This window comes from Coccinella septempunctata, chromosome 3, assembly GCF_907165205.1.
Source record: "Coccinella septempunctata chromosome 3, icCocSept1.1, whole genome shotgun sequence".
NCBI lineage: Eukaryota > Metazoa > Arthropoda > Insecta > Coleoptera > Coccinellidae > Coccinella > Coccinella septempunctata.
In genome coordinates this window covers 36,511,306-36,536,554 of record NC_058191.1, presented here as the reverse complement: position 1 = coordinate 36,536,554, position 25,249 = coordinate 36,511,306, and the positions used below count along the sequence as shown (strand labels likewise).

Here is a 25,249-nt window from a genome sequence, read left to right as displayed (position 1 = left end):
TCTAAAAAGTTGTTCAATTTTATTATTACTTACAGCTCAATTTTTGTTGTTCTTCTCACATAGAAGAAAAATCGGTAAAATATTAAAAAAGAAAGATGTGTTTAAAATATTCGGTGATACTGATACAAATGATATATCTTTGGCATGGTTGGCAATATATGAACGATTCAATGAATAACAATTACTCGTCTATGAGTGATATAAAAGGTCATAAATAAATTCGAGAATAAAATTATTTGAAACTATGCTACACTTTAAAACTTAACCCTAAATGTTAAATATAAAATTATCATCCGAAGTCTTTCAATTGAGCCGCCATATTGTCATCATTTGAGAAAATCACACGAGAATATATACAATTATATAATATACAAACATCTCATACTATGCACAAAGTGTTATCTTTACAAACTGAAATTTGGGCTTCTTGCATGATTCTCAATCTGGGACCTAGAGGAACGCCCATTTTTTGAAGTCTTTCCTCACTCATATAAGGCAATTCCACCATTCCCACCCGTTCATTCTCGAAGACGTTAGCATATTTCTGGAAAAAAATATTGGTTATAAATATTTATTATAGGATTTCCATCATATTGTAGTATTTTAAACAACGCTTCGACAAACATTCGTATGCCGAAGTAGTTTTTGTTTAGTATTTGTTTCAATCTCACTTCTAAACAAAAGAATCACTGAAGAAGGCTGACGAATATCCATCAGAAACGTTGATAATTCAAAATGGTGTATAGTACAAAAAGTCCCATAACTTCATCGTCAAATATTCAACGTCAACAACGACTACGATATTTCGAAAGCAGATAATAGTTTTTGTACTCACTTCATAGCCCAATTTCCTCAAAAACATCCTCAATAATGGCGGCTCATCTCCAAAAAACTTAGTGAGTTTCTTGACCCTAGTCGGGTTCGCCAGATTCGGCAAATCTTTGGAACTGTTGGTAGGCCTGGAGGACGACTGTGATCTCACATTCAGCATGTTAGTTTGAGTTCTCAAAGCCGCTATCTCCCCTCGAATATTCTCCATTTCCTGGATCATTATATGCTGAGTTCTCATCTCTGAAGACAAATGCGCAACAGACCTTGCCAAGGTTACTACATGAGATTCTAATCTTTGGAAGCGTTTGTTGATGCCTCTCAGATCTCTAACTTTCTTCCTATCCTCGTGGGCTTTTCTCTTATCCCTAATTGGTCTGCTGCTGACCGAACTTGAAGGTAGTGAGGACATACTGCCATATCTCCTTTTGCTGAATCTGGGATCAGAAGGCTGGTATCTTCCCACGTTCTTCTTCACACCTAATAATTTCAACACCTCTGAATACATACTCTCAAGGCCTTCCAGCTGTTTTCTGATAGTTCTAGCATCAGCTGTACTTATGTTATCTTCGTCTGAGTCGCTTTGGCCATCTAGCATCGATTCTAGATCCAGGGATCGCGTTGTGGTAGATGTTATGTCCGTGTTATCTAGGCCGAAAACTGTTAAAAAAAAATAAGAAGTTCAATTTAGATTCTGCTCCAAATTTTGTTGTTTAAACTCACCTGGTTTTCCCCTGAACAATGCGTTATGATCCATCTTCTTCGTGTACCTATTTTTCTGGGATGAATTTCCATTCCACCTAGAATTACCTGAAGTTTCTCTGTGATGAGATTTCATTTGATAACCTTCATAGTCTGGCTTACTTCCGTAGGGTAAACTGAAAGGAATTATTCATTTGAATAATGAATACGAAAGGAATAGGAGCGAAAACGTCAAAACTCTTCACGTTTGAGAAAGTGTGGAGTCCTTCCAATCCAGAAAATTGCCATCTGGCTCAGTGAACCTGACACTTTGACTCACATCTCATCAATAAGTTTTAGAGGAAGAAGTATTTACTTATTTTTTGAAAACCAATCTCGTAGAAACTGTCTCTGAGGCAAAAAATCCTCAGACAGGCTCTGTTACAAAAAAACAAAGGATATTCCCAAGATGCTCACCTGCTATGCTTGAATCTAGTTGAATTTCTGGGGGTAGGAGTTGCTGACGACTGTTCTCCTGGAGACAAGGGTGGTAAAGGTGGAGTCATAGAGGAAATACTCTCACTGATAGTGGAATTCGCGATGTTACTAGAATTCGCATGCAGGGATAACTCATGCAGTTTTGGCTCCAATATGTTTCTAAGTTCATTTTCCACAACGTCAACCCACTCTGAATCATGTCCTAAAATAATAGATCAGATTCATATGGTACACTGATAATAACCGAGTCTACATACCTGATGATATATCTTTGTAGGTATTTCTCGCTAATTCTCCAATATCGCTGTTGATATCTGTCTGTCTCCTTCCACTGCTGTATGCTGCACTGCCCCTTCCTGAATCAACATTTGATGATGACTGACCTCCAGCTTTATCATAATCAGAACTTGCACCAGAACTTGCCGTGTTCCTCTTACCATTCTTCTGGTCATCATCGGGTTTTGTTCTTTGTCCAACATTATATACACCCTCAATTTTGCCAATCTCACCCTCCAGTTTTTTGCGAGGTGTACCCTGGAGTACTTCTGACAAACTATCCTTCTCCCTGCTTCCAGTAGAATCTAGATTTGAGTTATCCATTGGATGGTTCTTATCTGCGAGTTGTCTCTCTCTCGAATTATTCCGCCTCAGAAAACCACCATCGTCGCTTTCTTTACCCGGGTCACCAGGGGATATCTGCATGTCTACAAGATTGCCATACGATCCTCTTCTACTAGACACAGCCGCCTGAGGTTGAGGTCTACTATCAGTGAGATCAGTTTTCATCTCATCCAATAGGAGTTGTGGCTGAGAAGCTGCCCTTCTAGCTTCGAAGGTCTTGACTTGTTGTTCCCTCTCAATTTGTTGTATACTGCGTCTATCTGGAGAGAGCTGAGAGGTTCTATCATCCTTGATTCCATCTTTATTGAAAGCCTAAATAAAGTTATTAGAATGTGGAAAACTTTGAATCATAAAGAAAAACGTACCTGTTGTTGCATTTGTACGAAGTTTTGTGGTCTGTTCATGATACGATTGGATGAACTTCCACCATAAGATGTTTGGTAGTACAGCTGCTCGTCTCCTCTTCCTGCTAGCATCTCTTGAGATCTAGCTTGAGCTAAGTGCTGCTGATACATAGTCTGTTGTTGTAGTTTGAGCTGATTGTTGGTTTGAAACTGATGTTGGGCCTGTTGAGCCAAAAAATGTTGCTGAATGAGATGCTGATTATATTGTTGCTGCTGCATCGAATCGATTTTAGATTTTTGTAAATTTCCTTGCTCTTGGACCCTCTTCACTTCGTTCTGCTCTTCAGTAAGATTTCTTTGACTTTTTCTCAGTTCATCTGTCACGTTATTAAGACCTACTTCTTCGTTTCTTTCCTCTTGGTCTTTGCTACTTTTGAATTTACTCGATATCATGTCTTTTATCGTATGGTATGTTTTTGTCATACCTTTCGATGATTTCGGTGTTTCCTTCTGGTTATTATCTTTGTTATTAGGTTCTATTTGAACTGATACTGATTGGTTGTTATTAGTATACTCTTCAGATGGTGCAAAGGGTCTAGGAGCTGGCTTATTAGGATCTACTCCTTGCCAAGTCTGCCTCGGTACTGCTCCAGTGGACGTAGGAGTCTGGCCATTGTAACATTCTTGTGATGGTATGTAAGTTGGGCGATAAAAGGTGTTATCACTGGTGTGACAAGTTTGTGCCATGTTGGGGTGTGTCTGAAATATTTTGTGTTTGTGAATATTGCTGCTCATGAGATTTGTATATAGAACATTCTTGAATATTATGCGATTTTGTATTCCTGGCCACCCAAGAGATTATAAACAATTGAGTAAAAGGTTTCAGATCTACAAATCTATCGAAAATCCTAACATACTAGGGTTTAGCCTAGAGTTAAATCTGACAAATTATTTTCTATGTCTACAGATCCAAACGGAAATTTTATTGAACCTGATATCACTGTATGAATGAGTTTAGGAAAGAGTGGACTGCAATAAGTGTCCGCCGATCATGACCTAAAGTCCTATGGAATAGATAATTGATTGTATACGGTTCCCATGTGCCTAAACGTCTTCAAGCTTTTTGAGTTCGCAATCAGTGCTGGTTAAGAGAATGTAGATGATGACCAAAAGGGATATAAAACTTGAAATTTAAAAGACGATTGGCTACCGAGTGAGGCAAGAATACAAAATGAAGTTCTTCATTTATTCAGAGAAAAGTACTTCACAAAAATGAACCCCAATTTCCATTGGTCTTGAAATAACTTGAGAGAAAATAAAATTGCGTAGAAAATGGTAAATTTTCAGAAAACTTGATGATTTAATTTTTGTAGTTGTTATGTTTTCATGTTTCAGTTGTTGGGGGAGAAAATCTATTTTCAAGGAGAAATATATCGTTGTCATTCATTTTACTCATCCGAAAGAAACACTGAATGATTTTGAATATTTTTCTGTCATAGATTTCTATAGAAGTGAGGATCACCGACATCAGAGCTTAAAAATCTTCCACAACATGTAATTCTATGAATAATGTGAGAGGTCAACGGACAAAGAGAGGGCAGGGCATGCCAGTTATGTTCCCACATGTTTCTGATGAGTTTTGGGTGAGGTTTAGGTAATAATTGAAAACTTACAGTATCATTACTGTTCAGAGCAAACTCGACCATTTTATTCTGAATGAATGTAATCCAGTAACAGACCAACTACCGTAACAAAGGCCGAATACATACTGAGTACGCTCATGAAACCAACATGAAGAAACAACAGTGTTTGCTCCTATCCAAGCTGAATATAAATTATACCCAAGATTATAATCGAAGTTTTCCGTGAAGCAGCAATCAAACAATTGTATAGTTCTAGTCATACCTGAAGAATGGAAGAGTGCTCTTTAATTGTGCTCCTCCATTGTTGGCCATTAACTTGTTCATTATGCATTCGGTGCAGGATCCTTCATTATTTACCTCTCTCATGTGATTTTCCGTTCCGAATAGTATATTTTATTTTTCCTTCGATTCCGGGAGTGATTTCCTCAGAAATTTCGGCTGGACGTTAATGAACTTTGAGACGAGTACTTAAGTAGGTACTTCTTCCAATTTTAAAACTAGTCGATGAGGTACCACGCAGTAGAATCGTTGACGATTTATGGACCAAATTTTACCGATGTCTATTTTGGATCCAGAATTTTTATTAATGAACGGATTGAACCAAGTGGAAAATAGTTTATTATGATGTGTATGAGTGAGTCTTGAAAGCATACGCAAATACACTGCTCAAAATTTGAAGTGGATATTCGATAGTAAACTTACTTTTTTGCACTTGAATAAAATTTTCACTATTGCTGTATATAGGTACCAAATGGAAAGGCGTTTGTGTATTACACACAAAATATGGTCCTCATGACACTTATAGATTAATTTAGAAAAAAACTACAACAACCCCAATATTTATAGTCCCTATGTGAGATAATGGGCTAGTACTACTCATCTGATAGTATGTAGTATAAATTGTCACCAGTTAAACATGCTTTTTAAAGCCTTTCAACTTGAACAATAAGTGTGTTGTTAAACGAAGGTTTAACTCAACAAGAAGTTGTTAGTCGTCTTTGGGTTTTACAAAGAGTAGTTAGAAGAAAGTGAAATCACTCTAGTACTAGTGAAAAGGCTGCATATACTCATGGGGTGGATGAGCAAGAGCTGCAACCGTTACACAAGATCGGCTCTTGCGGTTACTGAACGAGGGAGCAGCGGCATGTGAGATATCGTTGGGCTATAGAACATTACAACTGGAAAACGCAATGTTGGAGAATTAAACTAAAAACTGAAATTACCCAATTTCCACTACAATAAGTTATTGAACCACTACACGTGGTAACGTAATTTCAGTTTATGGTTTATGGATTTTCATTAAGTCATCAATTGAATATTTAAGAACAACTTCGATCATCTACTCGAAACATCTATTGGTTAAGGTGTTTTGAAGATAAATATAGAAAATCCCTATTTTCTATTCCTACAACCTTCTAATTCATATAGGTATTCTGTCTGTCCGTTTGGGATATCCACGTACCTGATACCAAACAAGATATGAAAATACAATAAATATTCGAATTATTCTATGAGTTCTGGTAGATACATTCGTTTCACGTATTATCAGATAGGGTTTGTTTATCGTTTTCGATGTATTTCAAATTCTAACAACGTCTCTATAGCAGGTGATCAATTACAAACTATTTTGGCACAAATTCAATTTGTAATTCCAGAAGCATCTCGTACAGGAACTTGGGGTAACTGCAAGCAATTGCTTCTACACTCATTCCAGAATTTAAAGTATCAAGAAATGATGGGATTTATACCAGAAATGATAATCTCAGTTTAACAAACGTGCTTGAATTAATGGCGTCATTTTTGAGACGGAAAGATATCGACTCTTTTCGACTAGTAAGAATCAAAGATTATAAAATTAACCTAACTCTATAATATTTGGTAATAATAATTTATTTGAAGACGTGAAATATGGTACATGCAAGGAATTTTTCATTTTGAATGCCTTGATTATTAATGAGTTGAAAGGCCTTCTTGAAGGTACTATCGAAATTGTTTTTGTCTTAGGTTAGCACAACTGTAATCTATACTCATGTGGGGGTATTTAGTTTGTTCACAGAGCTCCATTTGATATGTTCTTCTCAATCCAATTTTGCGATTCTCACTATTTATACGATTATCGAGAAAGGCTGTAGTACTACCTTTGCTCGCTTTCATTGTTTTTACTACCATTGAGTATCAACCCCCTCGTTTTGACCTCAACTCCTTGCATGAAAAAATTCAACACTTACTTATTCAGCCATTAAGAAGACGCACACCAATAAAGAAACACCTCTTCCATGACTATGGCAGGAAGGAAAACCTCACACTAACGGTTTCAAACGCATCAACCAGTTTCAAATGAATATTCAAGATGGGTCGAAGTTATTTTCTCAGCTAATAAGCAGCGTTGAAGTTGTTGTAATCTATCTCATCACCAGAAGAGTTTTTGCATATAAAAACATAATTTATTTCATCGACTGCTGAACGATATCAATCATGAATATCCTTGGGAAGAATTTGAATTAATGAATATCAAGATGTTGATGTTGACATAGCCTGTTTTCACTTATGCCCTTTTTTATGAGCTACCCTTTCTAGATCAATATCGTCTACACTATAAAGATATACGTAGAGTGTGGTCCAACGAAAATTTGACACCGCGTTTTTCCGGCTTTAAAAGGAAAACATGCAAAATTGCTGGGACCTGTCAATTTCTGTTCGAGGGTGAACAACTCTTTGCATCCCCGTAACTGCAACACCCTAACGGTGTGGGAGTGAGCACAACCCCTTGATTTTGAACCAAATGTATCACTATACACTCTTGATAAGGTGAAGTTAATACACTATTACCTTCACAAGATAACCATATGAAAAATTTGTAGAAAGACTAACCTGATCTGGCGACAGTGTTTGTCCATTGGAAAGAGTCCAGGCAGCCATTTGTTTGGGTGGTACGTCTGGAGCAACAACACCTTTCGTCCTCTTCTTATAGTCGTGTAGAATAGGTATTTTTGAGTTTTTATCGGTACTCGAGAGTATAACTTCCCTTTCGATCTGTAATGAAATAGAAAGTCAAGGAACTACAACTCGGGTAATAATTCCTATGGAGTTACATATAAAGATTTCATTGAATTCGATAAACTTCAAGATCATGGGGGTCGTAGACGTTTTTGTCGTATAACTTTCCACGAACATATCGATGTTTATTTATGCTCACGAACGTTTTGGAATGTATCCCAGGCGGTTCTTCCAATCTCAATATTCATCGGCAATAATGAATTTATCGACATAATAATTACATCATGGAAAAACTACCGACCGATGAAAACTAATATTGAAAGCTCACCGGAAATTTGCTGGAATGTGTCTGGAGTCCCTGCTGTGAATTTGAATGAGAAGCGCTCAGTTGACCATCGCAGCCTGCTGCACCAGGGATGTTTGCCTCATTGTACAGGGGATATGGGGGCATTCTGTAGGGAGGCGGTGTGAAGGAACCTGACTGCTGAGAAGCCAAGGGTAACTGCGGAAGCGGTTTTGGGGGTGGCACTGGTTTGTATGGCCCATAACCATCAACCTCAACTGAAAAAAAGTTCCTCCATTATCGAAAATTCATAAAAATCGAGAATAAACATTGGTTCAAAGTGCAAAATAGGATTTATTACATGACTTTTAATAACGATGGTTTTTCAACACGACACACCTTTTAAAACTTCTTTTATAAGTTGAAGATAATACTCAATCACCTAATTCTACTCGAATCAATTTTTCGCGCGATTTTGAATAATTTTGGTTCTCATTCTCTTATTTTCTTTACTCTGGGCTTGTTATATGAGATTTGCAAATTATTGGAGTTCTTGAATATCTAGAAATATCACATTTTAGAGATTCCGAATTGCTATAACCGAATAACTTTCGATGAAACTGAGTTCATTGGACTCGAACAAACGTTCAACTCATACTGTATTGCTTAATGAATTCGGTTTAACATTTTTCTTGGAACACACATGACCAGGTGGTAACCTTGAGTACCTAATATGGTTGGAGAGTAATAGAAAAACACGAGTCTTTGAGAGATGAAAAATAGGTCATTTTAAGGTGGTTGAACAACTTACTCATTCATCTAGCCAAAAATTCGAAATTTTTTGATTCGATTTAATGCTCTATGTGAATTAAATTGTCTTCTGGAAATGTATGTTCAGTGGAAGGTAACCTGAAGAATTTCAGGGTTTATACTTTTTAAATTTTGTGCAAGACTGTATCTGTATCATCTGCTCTTAGTTATTCATTCTATACACTAAATATTCCTGAATTTTTCTCGACTGTTGCACTTTCAGGCGATTTGCTAATGGGAACATTTGCAGATTGAATCTCTATAATAATGAAATTGTGAAATACTTCAATTTACACATTTCAACATGAAATATGACGACAAGTGAGAGAATCAGTGAATCTACAGAGGTTGCTCAATTGAAAGGCTTGTTCTTCTTATCTTTACAATGAAATAGGTATTGTGGAAGGATTAAGGTTATGTCGGGTTTACGCAGACTTTCTTAGAAATAAGACCTAAGAAAGAAACAATCCCATTGGCAGAAGACGTTTATGTGATAGCAGTCTGTCAATTAGGTTCTTTATCAAGTATAACTTTTTAAGAACTTCGTAAAACATGAGTTGGCAGTGAGCACCAAAGGGTTTTTATTTATAGTACCACAATAATTTTTTTGGAAAGAGTATTTCTGGCCTTCTTACAACTCTGATGTCAGCACTATTCGTACGGCATCCTTGTTCACAGCTTTTTCTGCCGCTGTTTTGTTCAATTCTCGAGTGCTTCATGTTTACACTGATTCCAGTACGACTGACTTAAAAATTTGTCGATCGGAATGGACTTTTCGACTAGGGTTTGAATCTGTTTGAGGTATTGCCAACTTCAAATCAATCGAATAAACAGTATATTTTTAACTTTAACTGATTCTCAGCCTCATTCACTTTGCCCATGACCCATGACCATGAAAAAAGTTGGAAAAACGTTGTTATCAATGAAAATGTGCTACGTCTAAAAGAGTTTGTTCTTTTTTTTCTCTGTTCCTCTTACACAAGTAGATATTTTATAGTGTGGTGTTTATATTTCCTCTCCTAATAGATACAAAATGAGATCTAGAAGGGTGTTCATATTATCCTATCTATTTCGTGTCACTTTTTCTTCAGAAGTACCGTAAAATGGGGTTACTTTGAACGGTTTTTTGTTTTGAATCTATATATCTCCAGTAATGCAGTGAATGAAAAATTCCAAAAAAATATATGTTACGGGCGTCAGTTCGACCTTTCTAATGACAAAAAAATGAGATCTCAAAACGATCAATAACATTTTTTTTTAATTAATTTGTGGCTGTTCAAAGTAACCCCGCAGTCGGGGTTACTTTGAAAGCATATAATGAAACCATGCAATTTCAATGTAACTCCACAGATAAGGTTTCTTTGAACACTTCAAAACTAGAAACTTCTTGTTTTCGGAAGAAAAAAAAATTTATTCAACAGAAATACACAATTTACATAAAACGAGGTATTTTATTATCAACAACAGAATTCTAACATAATAAAAAATGAAAGGAACTAAACTAATATTTGGCACTGTTGCACTGTTTGAAAGCTATCTATTTCAAAGTTTTCAGGTAAGAGCGAAGATGATTTTTTTACTCCTGGATTGTCCGACAGGTTTGTCTCATCGTAATTGAATATGTTCTTTCGCTCAACGCCCTGAATAGTTTCTTTCAAATTTACGCAAAGACTTCTTTTTTGATTTTATTTCACTTAGAGCTTTCTCTAAGGCTTCTGGTGTAAAGTTGGCATATTTTCTTGCTCGAGTTTTTCTTTTATAAGAGCGGACCATTTTCTGCAAGATAATAATAGAGCTAATTCGTAACTGGGGCTTCATTGATCACGTGCTAGGGCTTCATTGAACACGGTTCAAAGTAACCCCGAAAACGATGTCTAACCTCATTGTTGTAATAAAAAATTCATACAAAAAAAGTAAGTTGAAATATTTCAAATTGTTTCAATATAGCTCTGCTATGAAAATGTATTGTTGTAGCAAATATATTTTGTGAACATTTAGTGTAAATACTTACGGCTGCAGCAACAGAAGTTTGCACACCTTTTCGAACGTTACTTTTTTAGATTAGAAATGAAATGCCGAGATTGCCTCCTTCATAGAAATAAGTTTCATACCAGTGTTGCTATACCATTCTTAAATGTATGACGAATTGAGTGGTGAAAACTAGATGTCGCTAAACCTAATGATTATTTCAATATGAGTCAATATAACGAAATTTATTTTTTGTTCAAAGTAGCCACGTGGTTCAAAGTAACCCCGTTTTACGGTACTATATTGTTCGTTACCGAAAAAGATTATGTAACTTCCAATAAATTTTATTGTAACCCTATTAATATTTTGCCGTCTGCAAATTGGATTTGCCATTGATAAATAGGTAGTATTGTAATACTAGGAATAGTTTGACAAAATTCGATTGAGTGTACTGTTTGATATGGGAACTCACCAATTTTGAGCAGTTTGGCATCTTTGCCATGATTTATGGTACTCTCGAGGGACGAGACGGGATTCAACGAATTCTGGGACCTACGCAACTTCTCCCCATGTTTAACCTGCCGAACGGTACGACCGGAAGCCATAACATGTTGACATTTCAACGGTTTTCAACCCCGAACATCGAGAACCGACATCAAACACCACCAGAGTCGGCAACCGTTCACATCACATTCGAGCAACTCCAGGAACACTTCACAATATACATTTACATGAGAACCAGCGAAGAACCATAAACAATTATTTTGTAACTGTTGTTCATTTACTGTATTCCAATTTAACTGGGAGGTTTTTAAACTTTCCTACATGATGTAACAATGGCGAATAGAATAGAACAATTGGCAGGCGTTCGCACAAAAACGGAGTAGTAGTACCAGTAGTAGTAGACTTTCACAGAGATACCTGAGGAACCATAATTCATATACGCATAACGAGGGGGGGACTGGTAATTTGTGACATTCTGGTAATGGCATGCGGACCATGCGTTCGCTATTAAGACAAAAAATGTTCTTCATACAGTCTTGGAGGTACTTTGGTACTCGCTCTATTGAAACATCAAAGTGGGGATATGAAGATCAACAGATATAAAGTCTCATTCGTTTCACCTAAGTTCCTGTGACTTGATGCGTGTAGCAGTGTTCTGGTAGATGGTTAAAGGGAGATCCATATCCTATACCCAGGTTATTAACTATACTCAGAAAAATAGGAAGTGTTTCTCAAGTACCTACATCCAGTAGGGGAAATTGAAAGTTGAATTTTCGCAACAAATTACCTAACCATCTTTTTCTAAGCAGTCAAGCATCCCTATCAATATTTTTGATTGCCGAAAAATCAATTTGAATTACCTAATTACAATTATAATGTTAGTGAGTTCTGGTATCATAAAGCATTCAATAATTAATGCACACGTTTTGTATTCATGTATTTCGAAATTTGACATAAAGACAACTCTCGCTGAACCTCCTTCAAGTAACCAAAGTTGGTTCTGTCTCATTTTATGATCGACTCCCACAGGTCTACGTTGCACAATTCAAGTCTAGACGTTCTCAGGATTTTTCGGAACTGATGAGTGAAATTTATGATTATTATGACATCCGCAGTGATTGAGTAGCTCAGGTAGAGTGTGAAAGTCTAAGGCATGAATAGGTTTAATCACATGGTTTTGAAAATTTATTAATGATGGAAGATACACCTTTCGAAAGATAATTGATCGTAAAATTCTAGTTATGCATATTTTTAGGCTTTGGTGAGAAAAGGATTAAAATAAGGCAACCAAAATCCAAAAAAATCATGCACGCGACTTCGTGTGTCACGTGACTTGTTACTTTTAACGAAGTACTGCGAAAGTCCAGGGAGCTAGCTGTATATCCTCTCGTCTTCAATGCTCACAGTCATAACAAAAAACGGATTAAGTGGGTTCATGAAGAGCTCCTAAAAACTAAGATCCAACAAATTAACCAATATAATGATGAGTTCATGCAGAGTAACTAGGAACTAATTTTTAAAAAAGAGACCAAGCTCATGGGCAGACGACAAACACGTGACCCCATCTGCCAATTGGATAGTAATTCGATAGTAATTCAAGGTCACATTGACTACATGTGAATTTTTGTTGCAAAAGTGAAGAGCGAAAGGTAATAAAGTGGAGTACCCGAGTACCTACTATACATGAAGTGTTACTACACTATACCTGCATGTACTTTCAACAGTGAGACGCAAGGAATGGAGAATAACATTTTTCTCTATGCCACGTCGTTTTAAAAACACAATTTCATTCAAAAATCTCAATTTATTCATTTTGAAATATTCAATTTGTCACATCATTGCGTTGGATTTGCGTAATTCCCAAACTAGGGTAATAATGTTTAGATTAATAAAAACAAGCATTCCTACGCATTCACATTAATCAATGCCTTTTATGGAGTGATAACAAATACCGTGCATGGAGTTAAACGACAACAAAACGCAATTCTCAGAGAATAGGTTGCCAATGTTCTTCGTATGTTACCGCTGAATTAAGTCCAAAAGTACTTGTTGTTTAATTAATTAGTCAGTCTTTTATGTTGCGAATGCGATACATCTATTAGCTCGCTTACCCTAGTTACAACATTATTGCACAAAGATGACCATTCAGTGGTGATTTGTGTTATTTTTATGCTACTTCGTAAATTGAAAATAGTCGGATAGCTTGAATAGAATATATTCGACAGAAATAGAAAATAATTCCTAACCTGTTGCTCATTCGAAATCAATGCTAGAAAACAATGAACAATTATTGTTCTTTATAAGAATCATCACAAATTATGGTATATTTTCGTGATAAGAATAACACAGGAGTATTTATGTACCTCAAAATTCAGGTTCCATTCAAAGATGGACTTCATTATGGATTCTCTCAATTTTTTCGAAGTAGGATCAAGATGAACCTGAAACTAATTTTCTCACTCATACTTTATAACTAGAGACGCTTAAAATCGACATTCCTCTTTGATTTGCTATTATAGGTTTTCACAGGCTTTGAATATTATCATTATATATTATTATTATATTATATTATGCACTTCGTTGTGTATAGGGTGGTCAAAATACGTTGTCTACTGAGAGGATCTCGAAAACTATATAGCAGCTAAAAGAAAACGGATGACACATTTCAACAACAACAACAACAATTTTATTTCAAATAATGTTGACCGCTACATACAATGCATATACACACCAACAATAAATGAAATGACGTCACAGCACAGTGAACAAATATGTACATTAGACTAACTGTGCACCAAAATACTCTGCCAAGTTATATGGCTCCAAGTTTCCCAGCAGAGAATACACTTTAACTGGCATTAGGCAGTTTATTAAATTTTCTTATACACATGTATGATGGGTTGTTCTCTGTCAATGTTAGTCTATGTATAGGATAGTTTATATCCAATGATCTTGACGAGTATTTTTGAGTTGTATTGAAATTATTTCTATTTTTAAACCAGAATATTAAACAATCATTTAAATATAGCGAGCTCATTTGTTATTTTTGAATTGGAAAAAAATCTTTTGTCAGTAGATTCTACGTATCAGAGTGCCTAAGAAGGTTCAAGTTTCAGAGCAGTAACTTCAGAGACAAAAATGAGAACTTTTCGGAATCGTCGAAATCTCAATTTTTGTTTATAAGTCGAAATCTAAAAATGAGAGGGGGATTCTGTTTTCAGATTTTGATTAGTCACGAAAAAGAGCTCGAGAATGTGTCATCCGTTTTCTTCTAGCTGCTATAGTTCTCGAGATCCCCTCAGTAGACAACGAATTTTGCCCACCCTGTACAGGGTGGGCAAATTTCGATGTTTTAGCACTACAGCTTTTAAACCAGTGGGGATAGACAAAATCTGATACCCCATTCTCGGTCTCTTTTTCTGAGCAACTAACAAGAGTAGTTGTCATTTTTGTCCACCTTCTTTTGTTTTCGACTTATAAGCGAAAATAGGAAAATGGCGATTTCGAAATAAATTTATATCTCCGCTAATATTGATGATAGAGCTCTGGAATTGAAACATTATACAGGCACTTTTTTAAGTAGAATCCAGTGGCGTGCTTGCCTTTTTAGCAGGATTTTTAATTACGAAGCTATGACCCAAAGTTATTTTTTTTTTAAATTGGAACACCAGATTTCTGTGCAATTTTCTGAAAGCTTAATTCTTACTGATTTCAAAAATATATAACATCATATTATTATAATTATAATATTTGTATCAATATAAACAATAGAAAATGGTCAAAAACCTTTTTTTCTCAATATTTCTATGGTTTCAACTTTTGACGAGCACAGAAAAATAGAGCTTCCTATAACAAGAGCAGTCTCCTTCCGGCAATGTCATTCTTTCTATAATTTTTACCAATTTTCACAAAATTTGAATCTTGGAGAAATTGAGAAAGAAGCATAGAAATGAAAGGACTAATAGAAGGAGACTGTGGTAATGATATGATGCTACATTTTTCTATTCTCATCAAAAGTTGAAACCATAGAAATATTGAGAAAGAAGGTTTTTGACCATTTTTTATTATTTATATTGATACAAACCATATGATGTTATGTATTTTTGAAATTAGTAAAAATTAAGCATTCTAAAAATTGCACAGAAATCTAGTGTTCCCATTTAAAAAAACATAACTTTGGGTCATAGCTCCGTAATTAAACATCCTACTATAATAAAAAGGCAAGCACGCCACTGGATTCTACTTAAAAAAGTGCCTGTATAATGTTTCAATTTCAGAGCTCTATCATCAGTATTAGCGGAAATATAAATTTATTTCGAAATCGCCATTTTTCCAATTTTCGCTCATAACTCGAAAACAAAAGAAGGTGGCCAAAAATGACTACTACTCTTATTAGTTTCTCAGAAAAAGAGACCGAGAATGGTGTATCAGATTTTGTCTATCTCCACTGGTTTAAAAGCTGTAGTGCTAAAACATCGAAATTTGCCCACCCTGTACACTTGATTTGTGCACAAATGATGCCAAAATTGTTTCAAATTAGAAATACGCCGTTGTGATCAAAAGCAGAACAAAGGATCTGATTCATTCATTTACGGGCACAGTTGAAAGGCAATAAAGTTTCCAGAAAAAAATTATGGAATGGTGGAAAATAAAAAAAGGTTGCCGATTTCAAACCTCTGCAGCTATAAGGGTAATAAGTGAAAAATTGAATTCTACGTGCATCTCTATTTGAGAAATACCAATGCAAAGTTTCATTTGTTTTTTTCTGTCCCTCTGAATAAATCAAACAAGTCATCATCTTTGAAGCAACGTAACTATTCAACGAAAACTTTTGGTCTTATTTGGGGTATTGGACGAATTTATTCCCATTAATCCTGGGACACCCTCCTCATAAAAAGAAGCCATTTTTTTAGTTGCACACCATTTTTCAAAGTTGCAATTTTTTGTCGGACAGACTCTGTGCTCAGGCAGCTCGAGTGAAACCACAGATAACAGATTCTAACTGTGAAACTAAACCAGTTTGAAAACTGAAACGCCTTACTAGAAATTGGACCGCCTAGATCTCGTGAAAGGATACTCTTCTATCTAGCGGGTTCATCGAAGAAAATGAGCATAAATCACGAATCAATTTTCGACAACTTAACAAGTTGTTGCGGCGAAAGAAACCTCCCTACCCCGCAACACTCGCTGACGTACGTCACTGTTCGAGAACAATACCGAAGTGAAAGAAGAACAAATATTCGAGATCGGACTGTTTCCTTGGAGGCAATTAGCCGCGTCAGCGAGCCGTGATTCCTTTTTTTTGTTCGTGATTCACACGTATTTTCGTGAGACGTTCTTGGCTAAACAAACTGGATTTCCTATGCGAGAAAACGCGTGCGTTTCGGATTCGCGATCTTTGAAACACTTTTCAAGACGAGCCTATGGATGAAACGGGACGATAATTTCGCAAAATAGACAAGAAGGAGCTCGGAATCCTTGAAATTTTGTCACTTCACGAAATCTTAATCATTTCCTAAAAAAAGGATACAAAAAAATAAAAAATAGTAATTACAGTGAAAGCTGTTTATTGCGACACCGGTTATAACGAAAATCCGTATATAACGAAGAAATTATCGACAATTGTTTGAAATTCTAAGTAATTCAACATAAAACCATTCGGATGTAACGACTTCGACTATAACGACGAAGTCGCTTATTGCGACAGAAATTTTCTAAGCTTGTTCTATTTCTTCCGTTTATAACGACGTACCAGTAACAAATTCGCCGTTGTAAGCGCTGTCGACTCTATCATCGGGGAAATACCGGAGCGATACTCATTTTTTTAAGCCTACTACTCACTACTGTTCAATTGTATATATATAAATAAGTTCGATGTTGTAACATATACTTATTCACAGTATGAATTTGATGATCTTATCCATGTATTCGCATATGTATATACCTATTTGTATTTTGTATTCGTTATGTATGCAGTTATAACGATCTCAAAATAAAATACATGGATGAATCCTATTTCTGAGTTCTTTATACACATTTTTGGATATAACGACCATCGGATATAACGACTTAATATTCACGGTCCCCCCAATGTCGTTATAACAGGATTTTACTGTATATACAAATTACAAAAAATAGTTTTTCAATGGCATGATATGAATAAGGAAATCAAACCTTTCGATGCCAATTTTGGGGGTGGCTTTATCAACCCCTTGCAATTATAGAGGAAAAAGACCAAATATTTTTATTGCTTTCTGGCTCTCTTTTAACGAGGATGAATTGATATCTAGTTAGCCTAGACCAGTTCCATGCATAAAAAAAAATTTGCGTTACCATAGCAACGAACAATAACTCATTAGAAGTGTCAGTGTGAAGTTTGAGGTCAAAAAAGTAAAACAGAGTTAAGCAATAAATTAAAAGAAAGAAGATCTCCACCGAAAATGTGGAAATCGAAAAATTGTAGTATCATCAAGTACCTCTGCATTTAAAAAGATTAAGAGGTAAGCAGATTTATGAAGATATGCTTAATACCATTGGTGATCAATGTCCTTTATATGCGACCGTGAAAAATTGTACTTCAAGCTTCAAAAGAGGTAAATTTGCCATTGAAGATGATGACCAATCGGGAAGGGCAGTTTCTGTGTCAGTCCCCGAAAATATCGATGCAGTTCATGACATGATTTTATCAGACCGTCGAATTGGGATAAAACGGATATCTGAAGCACTGAATATTCCATACGAACGCGTTCATCATATAGTTCACGTCAATTTGGACATGAGAAAAATTGCTGCAAAATGGATCCCCAAATGTTTAAATGTTGACCAAAAGCGTGCAAGGGTAGAAGCATCGCGTTCGATCTGTGCTCGATTTGAAAACGATGTAGACTTCTTAAACCGAATTGTTACTATGGATGAGACTTGGGTATATTTCTACGATCCAGAAACAAAGCAACAATCGATGGAATGGCGACACTCTGGTTTTCCAAGACCTAAGAAGTTTCGTGTCCAAAAATCTGCTGGAAAAGTATTATACTTGCTTCAGTTTTTTGGGATTGCCATGGACTAATCATGATTGATTTTTTGGATAAGGGTAGAACAATAACCGGAGACTACTATTCGGCAGTACTGACCACTTTACGGGATAAAATTAAAGAGAAAAGACACGGAAAGCTATCCAGAGGTGTTTTGTTTTTAAGGATAACGCCCCTGCATACAAATCTCATGTTGCCATGCAAACATGAATTACTAGAACACCCCCCTTATTCACCAGATTTGGCTCCATTCGACTATCATCTCTTTCCTCAACTAAAAAAACGTTTAAAAGGTCGTAAATTTTCTTAAAACGAGGAGGTAATAAAAGCTGTGGAGGTCTGGTTTGCAGAGCAAGAAGAAACATTTTTTTTAAAGGTCTAGAGATGTTGCAGTTTCGCTGTAATAAATGTATCTAATTAAAAGGAGAATATGTTGAGTAATAAAATATTTAGATTTTAAAATTTTGTTTGGTTCTATAGTAGGCTGAGAAATTTTCAATATATCCTCGTATTTCGGCTAAACTTCAATTCTCTCAGTGTGCTGCTTTCAAGAAAACATATAAAATTGCTTTTCAGGAGATACAGATGACAAAACTTCGGGCAGATTTTAATTTCATTTGATAAAGTATCGAACAGATGAACAAAGAGAATGTACAAATAATTCTAATTATGAAAGATTTTGAAGATGACAATTTTTAACCATTCTTCGAGGCTTAGGGCGATGTATCCTTTTCAGAAAACAATTTGAACAAAAATTTTCAATTCAGTTCTCTGTATACTTTCAATTTACGATCAGTTTTATTAGAATCACCAGCTGTCCACGGTAGATTCACTTACTTTTTGGCAAGGAAGATATATGTGAAGGAAATAATTACCAATTTTTTTTCAAAATTTCATTATCAGATTATGGTGTTAGTGTTTATTAACATAATGGAGCACATCAATTGAATAGTATTTAGGAATTGATAAAAGAAAAATTGCCTTAACATTCCTGTAGTTGTTCCTGTAGTTGATGAAATTTTCAACCAAAAACCATTTACAAAATCGAAATTGTTTCATTTTGTCTCCAGTCTTTCCAAGGAAAAGACCTGATAGAGCATTTTCCATCACAACTAAGATCTAGTGGAACTAAAAAAAATCGTACTGTTTCTATAGTTATACCATATCTAAACTTGCAGAACTGCATCAGGGGAAAGCTAATCATAAAACGAACAGAGCCTGTTAGAAATTAGCATGATTTTCCACACTAACAAAGAAAATCACGAACGCATCTTGAATTTTCTCCACGTTCCAGAAATCCACATGTCTAATTATGGGGGAAACAGCGCTAATTAGATGTAATGGAATGATAAGCAACAAATCAAGAACGAATTTACCTATAATAACATACAGTTTATCATGTCGTTAACTCAATAATAATGATATGGCATGCAGAAACGGTGAAGCTAACGGCTTGAAGGAGCAGATTCAAAAAAACTTGCGATTTTCCTCGAGATTATATCATGGGACGTTTCATTTTATCTAACAGGACAAATGGGTAAATAATTGCTTCATTTGGGAAACTCAGGAAAAGGTCTCGTGATGATTAAGAGCCAATTGAACACTTGATGACATTCACACAAATTTTTAGCAAGAATTTTTCCAATAGCCTCATGCAATCAAAATCAATGAGAGAAATGCTTTTCGCATCCAGCCACAAATCATCAACCTGCAAAATTCCATAGCCTACTTGACGATGAATTTTTTTGAATGCACGTTATACCAAAAATAAACAGATAATTGTCAGAATGAGTTCTGATCGACGAAAAGTGTTCATCACCGAGTAAATCCTTCTGAGTTTGCAGAGTATCTAATTGGTGACATCCTCAGAAATAAATCATATATGTTTAGAACCGGCTATAGCCATGCTCCATCAGAAGGAATGCGAGTAGTTAACGTTTCAGGTTTCGTAGATTTTTATCGTTATGCGATGTCAAGTCCAACTTGTCCTCGATCGACAATGCCATTCCATCTCGTAATGTACGCAGTCTTATTACCCTTCAATGGCCACACTTTCTGCTGTACTCTCCATGCTACGTACCATGGTATCACCCAACAAATTACCACTTTATCAGTAATTGTTATCGTTCGAATTGAAAATACAACACACTTATATGCATGAAGACTAACCATTGGCTTGGAATTCCTAACTTTAACGTATTTATTCGGTGACTGAAAGAATTTGGATCTGATCTAGTGAAATTATAAATTCTAGATGAATTTTCATGAAGTTTGTGGAAGATAATAAGTTATATTTCTACGCAAATATTTCACCCTTGTATTTGAATTGATGTGTAAAAAAATATTCAAAATTATGATTCCCTTCTCAGAATTCCTTCATTTTTTTTTTGTTGGACGTGTTGTGATTCTGATTTTACTTCACAAACTTGGTCTCCTATCGTCCAAAGCTGCCTAGTAATAATTTTGAAAAGAGAATGTAGGTCAAGTGATGAAAAATTTGAGTGTTGATTCAACTTTGACAAGATGAGGATTCAATACTCAATCATTGCCTTATCTACCAGAGGATATTACTATTTGTAAGTGGCTAATGACACAGTATGTGAGGAAATCTTGTGAATTCACGAGGATATTGGTACAGTTGTTCTAGATCTTATTGCTAAGTTAAAAATTTGAACTACGATTGAATCGGAGTTAAATCGAAACTTTTCAAATTTCCCTTTCAGAGTTTTGGAATTTCGATCTCCCTCTCTCTCTCGTTTTTAAATAGTTGTACCCACCCCCGTTTAGTACCGGAAAAGCAAGCCAATTTATGCATGTTCAAGAGAAATTATGATTAAGATTTAGCCAAGTTATTTCAAAGAGAATAGTAATGAAAGCAGTAGTTGTAAAAGTCAACGATTGAGTATCTTGAAGTTGAAAGTTACTTTCCTATAACAATATAAAGCATGGCACTTGTTGGAAGCGGAAATATACGATGATTTTGAAAAAAACGAACAAATTTATGACCAATTTATAAGGACAAATACCTACTTTTAGATTTTTCTCCAAAGTTCTGCGTTTCATGAATAAATTGCAAGAGACAAGAAAGTTTTTCAGTTGAATGGGCTTTTTGGCACTTCAAGTTTTCAAGGAATTTAAATACTTGGTACTTGGTCATCCGTCTACTATTTGTAGCGTACCAAAATATAACAAAAATGTTTAAATGTATTTTAGAGGCCGTATTTTTTTTAAGTTTGTACCATATTTTCGACCAACACTCGAAGGTTCAGAAAATGAAGTGTTCAGATGTACATTGCTATTTGTGAGAAGTTTTAAGGGATGGTAAGCCCTAAAAACACCACTGAAACAAACAATAAATTGATGAACTAATTTTTTCGTTTCGATTGATGGAAGACAAAAATATTTTGGAATTTTTGACACCTGCACCTAGTAAGGGTGCATACTCGACCCTGTCGATATTGTTTCACAAAAACGTGACCCAAAAAATATGAAAGGCGGTTCAGAAGGAGTCAGGTTCGATGAATCGTAGACCTTCTAGTCTAGTTCATTGTTTTCGAGAATCGAAAATATAGGAGCAGATGCTTCTTCCACAGGTCTTCGGGACATGTAGATTCAACTTCAACGGTTGACCTTAAATTTGATTGCAACTCTAGGAAAACAATAAAATGGTTGTTTACTGAGATCCTAAGAGTGTGACCGAAAACATATTTATTTCTTGATCAAATATAGGGTTAAATATGGACCATTGTGAGATGGGAAATTTTCTCAAGTGGAATCAGATTATGTTGCATGTTTTATGAACATTCGTTTCTCCAAAGTTCTGCGTTTCATGAATAAATTGCAAGAGACAAGAAAGTTTTTCAATTGAATGGGCTTTTTGGCACCTTAAAATTTTCAAGGAAATTAAATACTTAGTACTTGGTCATACGTCTACTATTTGTAGCGTACCAAAATATAACAAAAATGTTCAAATGTATTTTAGAGGCCGTATTTTTTTAAAGTTTGTACCATATTTTCGACCAACACTCGAAGGTTCAGAAAATGAAGTGTTCAGATGTACATTGCTATTTGTGAGAAGTTTTAAGGGATGGTAAGTCCTAAAAACACCACTGAAACAAAAAATAAATTGATGAACTAATTTTTTCGTTTCGATTGATGGAAGACAAAAATATTTTGGAATTTTTGACACCTGCACCTAGTAAGGATGCATACTCGACCCTGTCGATATTGATTCACAAAAACGTAACCCAAAAAAATACGGTAGGGTTGAAATGCTTCTTGTATAGAGTTCATTTTTGAAAATGAGGAATTTTCTGAATATAATCTGCTAATATCCTACCAGTTGAGGGGCTAGAAAGTTAAAGGGTTCAAGTGCATTACTTGTAGTTCTGAAATAATTGGCTCCAAAGTTAATTTGCAGTCTGAAAATCTAGGATTAAGTTCGAAAATTACCTTAATTTTTTACAACGTGAAAACTGTTCAATAAAACAAATGACTCTTCATTCAGGATATCTTTTAGGTATGATATTCTGCACTTGGGTCGTTCTTTAAAATATATGCACCTCAACCCTTTTACTTCCATGCCCCTCAGTTCATAGGTCAATTTGGGAATCACCAATTTCAAATCGGATAATTCAAAAATGCTGTGATACATCCAGATTAGAAACAAGAGAATGGGTTATTTATCTAAGGTACAATTTGTCTCCACAAGCGAGCGATCCTATTCAATATGTATCTGGTCCAACAGCATTTCAGGGATAGGTCAGTTACACAAACCAATTATCTTCGACCCACCTATATTTAGATTTAAAACGAATAAAATGCTTAAATTGTAACTGTTACCGATATTTTTATGATTGATTGGGTATCTCCCAGACGTACCTGACTCTTATTATCTGAGATGACAAAAATACTTAATTTGTAAGAGATTTACAGGGCGATAAGACGGACAAATTGACCCGCATATAGGTAAATGTTTATGCATTTCGAAAATAATAAAATTTTATTCCCAATACGACTATTTCACGAGCTGGCGACCATCTACGAAGATGTAATCTTCACCATTAGACATCTGCAACGCGTTCATTATCTCCCGGTTGTTCTAGCAAGTCAAGAGGAATAGCCAAGACGTCATTCACTGTTGCACTTACCGGTACCACTGTTTCCAGGATTTTGATCCAGTTTATTCCTTTTTCCGGGCGTTCACTAAAACAAAGTCCTCGGTAGGCACTGTTCTTTTGTTCGGTCGTCGATTTGGTCCCTACGCCATCGTGCATAAAAAATTTACCGACTGAAAAACGGTCAATCGCACCTGCCGTTCACGAAAGCTGACAGGTTGCAGGATGAAGAAACTCCGAGACCATTTATCCGTGGAATAGTGTCGTGTGTGTTCGGAACTATTCGTAATTTAACAGTAGATTACTGAAGAACTCCGAGGTATGAAGATGAGATGAAAGGCGGTTCAGAAGGAGTCAGGTTCGATGAATCGTAGACCTTCTAGTCTAGTTCATTGTTTTCGAGAATCGAAAATATAGGAGCAGATGCTTCTTCCACAGGTCTTCGGGACATGTAGATTCAACTTCAACAGTTGACCTTAAATTTGATCGCAACTCTAGGAAAACAATAAAATGGTTGTTTACTAAGATCCTAAGAGTGTGACCGAAAACATCTTTATTTCTTGATCAAATATAGGGTCAAATATGGATCCCTTCTGGGATGTCAAAGATGGGAAATTTTCTCAAGTGGAATCAGATTATGTTGCATGTTTTATGAACATTCGTTAGTAACTCCTAACTCCCTAACTTACTTACGAACAATTTGACATTTGATATAAGAATAGATACAGTGTTTTCTAGTTCTTCAGACCGTTTTTCATGAAGACGTTTGGATTTAGAGCATTGGACTAAGAGAAGCATGTCATCAGGTGTGAAGGGGTGTTAACACATAAAAATATCACTGAAACAAATTACAGGTGGATGATATAATTTGTTTTTGTTTAGAATGATGAAAGACTATTAACATAGAGAAAATTTCAATCAAATTTCTCTTGTCCTCTCATTTTTACAACGGATAGGTACCTTTAAATTTCTGATACCTCATACCTAAGAAAGGGTGTATCTTTTGAAGTTATGCTTCACAAAATGTAACCCCTTTCTTTTGCTGCATCTTTTCGTGAATATCCTATATGGATGCAATATTGAATGACAACTAGAATGACCTCAACAAACTTTATAATTTCTTTTAATACGTTTTCAGTCGAACTAACAATGGAACTATATGTGAGATGAAGATCAAAAAAATAATTCTTTTACATTAAAAGGACCAAAAACTATCGAATAATTTATCTTAGCTGCACATATAGGTAGATTTCTATTAGGAGAACAAGCTAGTTCACACCGTTTGAAAAAAGATGGCTCCACTATAACGTTATGTTCAAATGTTCTAATATGAAACGGAATTTTGTTTGGACATCTGGTAGCAGGTTACCTTGAAGTATCCGTGCTGCCACATCACATAATTCTTTTCGTTCAAGATTACCACCATTTCGTCATTTGATCAAACCCTTGAATCACTTCTTCAATTCGAAGCAAAGCAAAGATTAGTGAGTCTACTCACTAAGCTTTGATTTGAGTTTTGAAGCAACCAGAGCTTGACTTTGAAAGAGAAACAAAGTAGCGGAGGGCAGAAGAAAAAAAGACATGCAATCGGTAGATTCGCCAAACGCAAGATGTATTTTACGTGACTACACAATACAATCTCCCATTTATTTCTTGTACCAGTCAAGAACACATCGTCTGTTTGTACATGAGAGCTTTAAAGTGTTTATGCTCTATATCTATTATGAATATACCGTCGTATCACTCGTGTCCATACATAGATGGCTTCAAAGTATGAGGAGTTCTTCATATGTGATATCCGAATACTGCCAGAAATATGGGGAAAAGGATTAGAGTGGCAAGTGATGGACAATAGTCCGACTGAAATGTCTCTGGAGCTTATGATCAAAATATAAAAACATTCATTTTACAATTAGATAACCAT

The 25,249-nt window shown here is 35.5% G+C and overlaps 1 protein-coding gene across 5 annotated transcripts in view; it reads right to left on the bottom strand.

Moving 5' to 3' along the window:
• Positions 1 to 25,249, bottom strand: part of LOC123309989 — a 33,494-nt gene continuing 8,245 nt past the window's right edge. Inside the window, exons 1-9 of one of the 5 annotated variants that reach the window (XM_044893324.1) lie at positions 23,359 to 23,562; positions 7,941 to 8,173; positions 7,487 to 7,648; positions 2,994 to 3,731; positions 2,265 to 2,940; positions 1,987 to 2,209; positions 1,552 to 1,706; positions 836 to 1,488; positions 1 to 544 (exon numbers count right to left, since the gene is read on the bottom strand). In XM_044893324.1, coding sequence (XP_044749259.1) covers positions 380 to 544; positions 836 to 1,488; positions 1,552 to 1,706; positions 1,987 to 2,209; positions 2,265 to 2,940; positions 2,994 to 3,731; positions 7,487 to 7,648; positions 7,941 to 8,063 — 2,895 coding nt within the window. In that variant the 5' untranslated portion in view covers positions 8,064 to 8,173; positions 23,359 to 23,562 and the 3' untranslated portion in view covers positions 1 to 379. Of the gene's footprint in view, positions 545 to 835; positions 1,489 to 1,551; positions 1,707 to 1,986; positions 2,210 to 2,264; positions 2,941 to 2,993; positions 3,732 to 4,645; positions 4,770 to 7,486; positions 7,649 to 7,940; positions 8,174 to 11,145; positions 11,558 to 23,358; positions 23,563 to 25,249 lie in introns of those variants that run through there. The other 4 variants (XM_044893322.1, XM_044893320.1, XM_044893321.1 and 1 more) reach the window with 4 other exon arrangements.